Source organism: Lactuca virosa, chromosome 8 (assembly GCF_052849685.1).
Source record: "Lactuca virosa cultivar CGN04683 chromosome 8, Lactuca_virosa_CGN04683_v6, whole genome shotgun sequence".
Taxonomy (NCBI): domain Eukaryota; kingdom Viridiplantae; phylum Streptophyta; class Magnoliopsida; order Asterales; family Asteraceae; genus Lactuca; species Lactuca virosa.
The window spans coordinates 280,233,184-280,243,020 of NC_136433.1; the positions used below are offsets into that span (position 1 = coordinate 280,233,184).

At 28.9% G+C, this 9,837-nt stretch overlaps 1 protein-coding gene and 1 long non-coding RNA gene across 3 annotated transcripts; one reads left to right on the forward strand and one right to left on the reverse strand.

Moving 5' to 3' along the window:
• Window positions 1-1,880: 1,880 nt before the first annotated feature.
• Window positions 1,881-3,308, forward strand: LOC145134531 (uncharacterized). 2 transcript variants are annotated; one of them, XR_013719204.1, is made up of 4 exons: window positions 1,881-2,123; window positions 2,355-2,460; window positions 2,530-2,875; window positions 2,961-3,308. It is a non-coding gene; the product is annotated as an uncharacterized LOC145134531 (long non-coding RNA). The 2 variants fall into 2 exon arrangements; XR_013719203.1 differs by lacking the exon at window positions 1,881-2,123 and adding an exon at window positions 2,195-2,275.
• A 2,887-nt stretch (window positions 3,309-6,195) lies between these two features.
• On the reverse strand, window positions 6,196-7,098 carry LOC145131567 (protein FAR-RED ELONGATED HYPOCOTYL 3-like). The gene has a single exon (XM_079066241.1). The coding sequence runs from the start codon at window positions 7,096-7,098 to the stop codon at window positions 6,196-6,198; it is 903 nt and encodes a 300-aa protein (XP_078922367.1).
• Between the last annotated feature and the right edge of the window lie 2,739 nt (window positions 7,099-9,837).

The following is a 9,837-nucleotide window of genomic DNA, read 5'->3' on the forward strand; positions in this document are numbered from 1 at the left end:
ATGGGTAATCGGGTTAATGATTTGATGAAAATAAATAATGAACATATTATTATGGGTTGAAAACCTTATATGCTCACCAGGCTCCCCAGCCTGAACCACTCAGTTTTCTTGTATTACAGGTAGTGGCAAAAGCATAGTTGGATGACTTGACGAGAGATTATGGATTTGATGTCAGATAGTGTTTTGTGGCCTAAGATGTTTATTTCTTTTTGGTTTATGCTTATGGTATGTATCGATGATTGACATCCCGAGTTTTTGTAATGTAATGAAAATACATTTCTTTAAGAAATGCTTTGATAAATTTATATTATATTTTGTTTTGGGAACAAATTCCGCAATACTTTTCTTAAGAAATTACTCTGATTTTTATTAAAAAAACATAAACGAAATCGGTCTTTTCTGGCCGTAAAAATGGGGATGTCACTGTGTGTGTGTGTATATATATAATTCTATTCTGCGTAACGTGGGAAATTTACTTAAATCAAATTCATTTGAAATATAAATTTATTAATCACTACAATTCAAAAGTTTTTGTAACTTATGGTTTATAATTGGCAGTGACTTTTTATTTTCCTCTCATTTATATACATTATATCCATATTAGTAATATATAAATAAGTTTTCTCACCAACAATCACGTGTTTTAAGATACTTTTAATTAAAATATGAAGAGTTGAAAAGAAAAAATGTTTTGCCGCATCATGGTTAATAATTTTTTGTTGTATGCCTTAAAGGCATCAAACATACTATGATGAGTTTTTATATCAACTTCGTATAAATATAAATATTTCAAAGTCAATAATAGCGATATGATTATTTTAATAGCGTACATGTATGTATGTATGTATGTGTCTCTGTGTGTGTGTGTGTGTGTATATATATATATATATATATATATATATATATATATATATATATATAATGTGTCTTCTATATATTTTTGTATGATTTATCAGTGTTTAATAAGGTTTTTTTGTTACAAATGTTATAGTAGACGTCGTAGTGTTTTTATGTTATTAAAAGTTGTAGTATTTATGTTTTTTAATATATTTGTTATTCATTAAATAAATAAATTAACATACAATTTATATACAATTTACAAACCTTAAAATTGTCAATAAAATCATCAAATATTTATTTTTTATACTATTTGTTATTCGTTATTCATAGAAATCAATATATGTTTTATATACATTTATTAACATTGTTTTTTCATTTATAAATATTAAATAACAATTTAAAGAATTAGGAGAAGGATTAAATAATTGTGTGTATGTGTGTGTTTGCCGTTAAAAAAACTATATAAATATATTCTGGTGCAACGCGAGGGGATTCGTCTAATATAATGTGGATTGATAACTATTGTGCGGACGTGTAGACAATCTTATTCAATGAGAATTACTAAGAGAATATGTTGTTTGCTAATGTGAATACGTTCAACCTCACACAACTATCGTCATTTTCATGCATTTTCACTAATTCTTTTTCATTTTTGTTCTCATGCATCATTTTTTACTCATTTCATTCTTACAGAATACGACTCAATAAACATTCTGACGACTGAGAATAAAAAAAAGTTTATAATAACCTTATAGTCGATTTAATTAGTGAGAATGCGTGATAATGATAATAGTTATGTAAGATTGAACGTATTCACATAACCAAACAACATATTTTCTTTGTCATTTTCACAGAATAGCATTGTCCATACGTCCGCACAATAGATGTCAATCCACATTTGAACCTATCTCTCTCTCTCTCTCTATATATATATATATATATATATATATATATATATATATATATATATATATATATATATATATATATATATATATAGTAGTTTATAACCCGTGGGAACCACTTGTTATCAGCGATGATCGAACCCAAAATACTTCTTCTCTTCCGGTGGTAGCCTTCACTGATATTCACACACTGTACAGCCCTCGTCGTACCTACTCGAAGCCCTTCCATGTCCGCTTTCTACTTTGCCTGTCGTATTAAGCCGACCATACCGATTCAGACCGACCTACCCAGCGAGACAAGGCTGGCAGCTCCCAGCTTCCAGTCCGTCGCAACAAGGCAGATAAGTGACGACATACTTCGCTTCTTCTCGGTTTCAGGTTATTCCTTTTCCAATCCAAGCAAAATATTTATTATGTGATGTGGTTGTTTTTATTGGAATAGGGTTTTGCAATATTTCAATCCAAAATCCTAGATTTGAGATTTGTTACCCAAAAACTAGGCTCATTTTCCTTGAGAATTCCCATGCTAAGTATGAATTTACCTTTCATTTTTCTAATGCTCTATAGGTGTATGACAAAATGCCTAACAGAGACTACTCAATGATACAGGTGGCATAGTTCTTTCTGTAGACTACATAGACCATGTTGGGGAGCTTGCCAAAAAAATAACCTACAACTTAATATAGATGGGGCTCGTATCTTTAATGCACCTGTTGTAAGTTAAACAAACCCTTTTCTACAGTCTTCTTCATTTTCCATCCATTAATTCAAGACTTTTTTTCAGGCTCTTGGTGTCTTGTTCATAGGCTGCTGATTCTGTTTTAGTATGCTTGTCGAAACGGCTTGATGCACAGTTGGATTTGTTATTGTTGGGACAAAGAGCTTCATTGCTAGGTTATATAATATTATAGTATATTTTGTTATAGTTCTTGAAAATTGACAAAATTTGGTTAATAGTTTCTATTTAAGTTAAAAGCTTAAATCTTTTATTGATATAGCGAAGGATTTTACAAAAAACTTTGGGTGGTGGAATGAGACAGGTGGGAATCTTGTGTGCTGCTACTCTTGTTTCTTTACAAGAAATGTTGGAAAGCTTGGAAATGATCACAAGAATGCCAAGATTTTAGCTGGTAGTTCTCCACTTCTTAAAGGGTTTTTATGTAAATATTTCTTCTCTTTGATTAAGTTCTTAACACCCAAATCATGTTTTTTTAGAAGGGCTAAATAAAAGCAAGGGGCTCAAAGTGGATGTAGCTTCTGTGGAGACAAATATTGTAAGTATACCAATTGCTCTTTTTATAATTCCTTTAATGGCCAAGGTAATATTTTAATTTGGTTTTGAGAAGGTTTATGTGAAATATTAGAGGGTTCAAATATTACAACATTTAAGTTGGGGTAAAATAATGGAGGAACATGGTATACTTTTGATGTCGGATAGCTCATCCAAGTGCTATTGAGATTCTTTGCTGGAGAACTGGTGGGAATACTTGAATAATTAGAAGAATTGTAGGAACATTTGAAAAACTTTGGGTGGTTGTATAGTGAATTGACCATGTATATTTTAACAGGAAATGTATAGAACAAAAGTATTATTTTTTTTTGAAGTAAGTTGAAATAGCAACCCACTTTTCATATTTATCTGAAATAGCAAGGTACTTATCATTTTTAATAAAAATTGGCAATTGAGATTCTTTGCTTTTGATTGTATTGTATATGTGACTTGAACTTCCCTATGCTTAAGCTCTTGAGGATTACAACCATCTTTGGGACAGGGGCAAAATCGTCCAACAAGGTGAAAAACCATCAAACTTATTTGTAGATTAATACAACACTAACTAAAATGATAGCCTACTTTCATTTTTTACCCAAAATGATAGCCTACATTCATTATTAACCCAAAATTGTAGAAAAAGCTTGTTTTTAACCAAAATTTGTAGAAAGGTTACGTTTTTAACCCAAAATGACTGAAAAATTGCTTTTGTAACTCAAAATACAAAAACTTTTGTTTTTAACCCAAAATTTCAGAAAAGTTTCATTTTTAACCCAAAATGACATAAAAGTTTTGTTTTTAACCCAAATGTGCAGAAAAGTTACGTTTTTAACCCAAAATGACAGAAAAGTTCCGTTTTTAACCCAAAATGACAAAAAGTTGTTTTTAACCCAAAATTGCAGAAAATTTTCATTTTTAACCCAAAATGACATAAAAGTTTTCTTTTTAACCCAAATGTGCAGAATAGTTACATTTTTAACCCAAAATGACAGAAAAGTTTCGTTTTTAACCCAAAATGACAAAAAGTTTTGTTTTTAACCCAAAATTGCAGAAAATTTTCATTTTTAACCCAAAATTACATAAAAGTTTTCTTTTTAACCCAAATGTGTAGAAAAGTACCATTATACTCCCAATTTTTTTTTCACAAAAACACCATTATACTTTCGTTTTTTCACAAAATACCCTCAAATTTTGTTTTTTCCCAAAAATACCATTATACTTTTGTTTTTTTCACAAAATACCCTCAAAGTTTCGGTTTTTCACAAAAATACCTTAGTACTTGCGTTTTTTTTACAAAATACCCTCATATTTTCGTTTTTTCATAAAAATACCTTTGTACTTCCGTTTTTTCACAAAATACCCTCATATTTTCATTTTTTCACAGAAATACCATTATACTTCTGTTTTTTTCACAAAATACCCTCAAATTTTCGTTTTTTCACAAAATACCATTGTACTTACGTTTTTTCACAAAATACCCTCATAATTTCGTTTGAAACACATAGCGGCCACCAAATTTCAATTACAATCACACAAATTATAAAAAATTAACAAATTTCATTCGAAAACATTAAAATTGTTATGAAGCATCAATAAATCCTAGATTATTCATACATCGTTTGTCTCTAAAACATCAAAAAGGTGCAGTAAACCAAGCAAAAATGTCATGAAACATCTACTTTTTCTTTTGCTTTCAGAAACAACAAATCTCATCATTATGTCTCTTGCAACAATTCATCCGCCTAATACATGAAAAAAGTAAAAAAATTGTAAATATAACTATTATAGTTCTCAATCATGAAAATTAAATTACTATTATAATTACCTTTCTTTTTGAACAACTAGTGGCATAATGACCCAATCCTTGACAGTAAGAACATGTTCATTTTTTGGGGGCTTCTAAAGATGACTTGATTCTAGTTGCAAGTTTAGGACGCCCTTCTGTAGTAGTTGGACCAAGAGGATCACGGACAGATAACTGTGGCATCATATCTACTTGCGAAACTCCCATACAAGAACTTTGAGATGCATTCTCCAAAGACACATATGTCTTTCGGTTTACTTGATCATCCAAAAGACGTATCAATATCGTATTGAGTTTTTGTATCTCCGACGGAGAGTCCCTTGATTGTTCAATTAGTTTAGTAAAATTTGAACGGACACAAAATAATGTGTAGGCACTAACTCCTTTTTCATTATTTATTTCTCCGAGTCCGATACTAACACTACCTAGTTTGTACCTAACATCAAGGGTGTATCGCGGTAAAATATAGTGACTCGACAGTTCTTGAACATTCTTCTTCTTCATTATGTATAAGTTATGCTTGCATAAAATCCCATTTGTCTTATACATAGAACAAGAACATGTGACGCTGACTTGATTTAAAGAACGAAAGGTAACAATACGCCAATATTTTTTTATCAACGTCCAATTGCCCAACTCTATATGTGCTTTCTTCTGTAGTTTTTATTAGAGTCTCGTGAGTCAAATTGGTAATAGCTTCGGTCCATTCTTTTTTGAAAGTATCAAACATCTTTCTAGTATAACGTTGACTTGCTTTTGCTTCAATTGGATGCACTGAAGAAAGAACTAGCCTCGAGTTCATAGTCTTGAAGTCTTCATTTTCTTCGGCGGCGCTTTGTGACTCAACTGCTTTGTCGTATTGTACAACGAATTCATTCAACATGGTCCAAGAGTTAACAAAAACATCAAAAAATGTATTGATACTCTCACTTCGTCCGGCTGTGTTCATACCAGCAAAGAAAATATCCATCAAGAAAGGTTTAGCCCAATGTATACGTTGGTTATACATCTCACTAAGCCAACAATTGCTTTCCAGTTCATACTTAATACACATATCTTCCCATTTTTCTTCAAATTGTTCAATGATGTCACTATTTACCCATTGTCTGTACGTCTCTTGAAAATCACTGTAATGGGAAACATACGATCGAAGGTGCTCAGTTTCATGCTTCCTGATATGCCATGAGCAAAAGCGATGCCGAGTATTTGGAAACACTTTTTTATTGCATTGCCCATAGCTTTGTCTTGATTGATAATCGCCTTCGGATACTTGCCAAACATACATTTGAGCAAATGTTCAAATAACCATTCAAATGTCTCTTCCTTTTCATTTTCAAGCAATGCTCCACCAAAAAGTATTGACTGCCCATGCTGATTCACCCCAATAAAGGGAAATGCATCTTGAATTTGTTAGTAATATAAGTGACATCAAACACAACAACATCTCTGAATTTTGTATAGGCATCTCTTGATCTACCATCGGCCCAAAAGATATTTCTAGGATACCCATCATCAGACAAATCCACGACAAAATACTGATGACTGTCAACTAATGTTTTATCTTGAAAATGTTTTATAAGTCCATAGAACTCCTTTCCTCTATGTTGTTTTCGATGCTCAGATAAGACATCAACACATTGTTTTGAAGTTACATCAGCTACATTTGAGGTTTTCATTGTATTAACATCCTTTTTAATCTGAGAAGGTTTCAACCCTGCTTGACCAAATTGCACCATAAGATATTTACCTTCTATTAAACGGTGGAAATTGCTATGAGATTGATGCTTCATCACCTTCGTAGGTATCATGGTCAAGTCGTGATTATGTGTTTCATTAAACGAGTCCACCAACCACTTCCTATCCTCCTGTCTTGTTATTCGAAGCTTTGCTTGACATCCGGTTCTAACATCTATGCGACGTTTTTTCTCATTTTCACTTGAATCATTTTTGTCAATCCGTTTGAAACCTTCTTTGTTGCATATATATATCTTCCGAAAATGCTCATTTGTTTTAGGATTCTTAATTGTGTCATCTCTACATATACCAAAGCCATGCAAAAATGAATAATCATTATAAAATGTATAGGCATCATTGGGTGTATCAAAAACCTTTCCCAGTATCCTTTCATCATTAACATCATCTTCGTCAAATTCAATGTTCACTCTGAAATCGTTAAGTTCTTCAGATTCATATGTTGCTTCCACAAAATCATTTGTGTCAACATTTTCATTTATATACGGTTCTATAGCCTGATCAGCTGCTTCGGTTTCAAACATCATTGCCTGCACAAAACCACAAGTAAAAGACAATAAGAACTTGGCCCTATTAAGGCCCTTCCAGTAACTTTTTAGAGATGGCCTAACTTTTTCATTATATCAAAAGCAATAAATTCTACTAAATTTGATCAAACAAAAGCAACATGGCTAATAATAGAACATATAAAATAAAAATTATGTTGATAAACAATCGGAACTAGAAAACATATGCAAAATTAATAATTGAAAGTGAAATCATTGGTGAATTGTGAAAAGTGTTATCACCTGTGAATTGAAACTTCTTGGCTGCAACTACACTTTACGATTTTTATGATTTTTTCCCTTTGAAATCGTTTTTTAACTATATGTGATTTGAAATCGTTTTTTATGTGATTTGAAATCGTTTTTTAAGTCTCTGTGAATTGAGATCAATTTTTTTCTAACTCTCTGAATTGAAATCCGTTTTTTCTGGGAATTACAATAACTTGAAATTATGATTTCTTTGAAATCGTTTTTGAGATCGTATGGAATTTTTTTTTTGTGATCGTATGGAATTTTTTTTTTCATTCACCGATCTCATGGAGTATGGAAGTAGCGTCGATTCATGGAACAAAAGCAATTGAATTCCACGTGAATAAGAAAACACGTATTGAAATAGTTTTTTTTTTAGAAAATTAAATCACTAATCAAAACTACGTAGTTTTAATTAATTGGGTTCGTAATCTTATATATCATTAAGGGTATATTCATTTATATATATATATATATATATATATAATGCATGCCATTTCTCAACCTATTGATTCTTCATTTCAAATTTTAAATTTTAAATTTCCTATTCTAATTACATTAAATTAATAACATTAGAATAAAAATTAAAATAAAATTAACACAAATTATAAAGTGATATAATTTTACATATTTATTTAAATAAAAGATTATAATTTTATATAACTAAAAAAAATCTCTTAATTTATAATTGATTTAAAATAAGTGATTAATAATTTTGAGTTTTTACTATTAAAGGTTAATTAATTTTGTAACCGTGGTTCCCACGGGTTATATATATATATATATATATATATATATATATATATATATATATATATATATATATATATATATATATATATATATATATATATATATATATATATATATATATATATATATACACACACGTTGATATAATAGTGTCCAACAATAGTAAATTCTTTTGTTTACATGTACAATTGTAGATGATATAAGACCATGTTTATTGGGTAGGTTGTCTCACGATCGGTTCCTAGGTGGAAAAAAACTAAGTACAAAATGTGTCCACATTTACATAACGTCTCACCCCTAGAGTTGCTTCGCAAATTGAACTCACGACCGATTCTTCACGCGTCCTAACAAGAATGATCATCTTTTATTCTTTTTTATAATTTTTTTAATTTTAATTACTATTTATTAATAATTTATTTATTGAAATCTTTTTAAAAAATATATCAAAATGCTTTTGATTTTCTACAAATAAAATATAATATTAATATATATATATATATATATATATATATATATATATATATATATATATATGTAGAACTCCTATATAAGTTATGTTTTTGGTTATCATAGGTTTGATAAAGGGTAAAAATATGAATTTGGTTCGGTGTATATGGACATAATAGAAATTACCTTTTTAATGAAAATTTGGATTACGATTGGTTGTTGATAAGCATAATCTAAAAAGATTACCTTAAAATCCATGTTTTATTATGTTGATTGATTTTTATGTCATGTGAATCTTTCCCATGAAAGTACTCCTAGGTGTACGTGTTTTTAGTTATATAATTTTAGAATATTAGATGTTTATGCACCAACCAACCATAATAAATAATTTTTTTACCAATTGTTTTGTTATGGAAAAATAATTATTATATTTTATTATTAGTTATTATATAATAAAAAAATAATATTGTTAAATAAAAAATTTATTTTTGGAACTTATATTTATATTTTTTGTTTATATGTTTTATGTAAATTTTCTATTATTGGTGTCTAGTTTAAGAAAATATAAATTAATTAATGTAGATAAATTTAATATTTTAAAATTTTCATTATACTAAAAATTAAATTTCTTAATAATCTTCTTTAATTCAAGTCTTTAAATTTTGACAAATTCTAATTATTTATTTATATATAATTGATTTGTAAAAAAAGTTTTTTATCTTATATGACTTAGAATTCAAGATATATATCTAATATGTTTTATAATATAATATAATTTTTTTGTACTTTTCATTACATGTAAGGAAATATATTTACACTTTTTGGTATCTTGGCACTACATTAATATAATGAGAAATCAAAATCTTTCTATTTTTTTTGTATTTATTTTTTCACTCATTAGATCAAATCAAATGTTAAAATCAAAAGACATGATTAAAATAAAGAATTAATGGTCTACATATCATAATCTTATACGAATATTAATTATGATAAATATGAAGTGGTAATCTTTTACGAATAAGATGATAAATATGAAGAAAATATATCATGATATGTAATTTTTCTACAATAATTAAAGAGACTTAATTTCAATTGGATTGTTGCCCCACCATTACAAACAATAAAAAGCACATTGAGTCAACAGGAAGGTGATGAAAGCAAGGTGACGTAAATTCCTTATAATTGGCCTTTTTTTTCCCTTTTTATCTTCCTTTTCCAATCCTATATATAACTATCTATACATCATCTGTTTAATGCAAACGACTTCTCTCT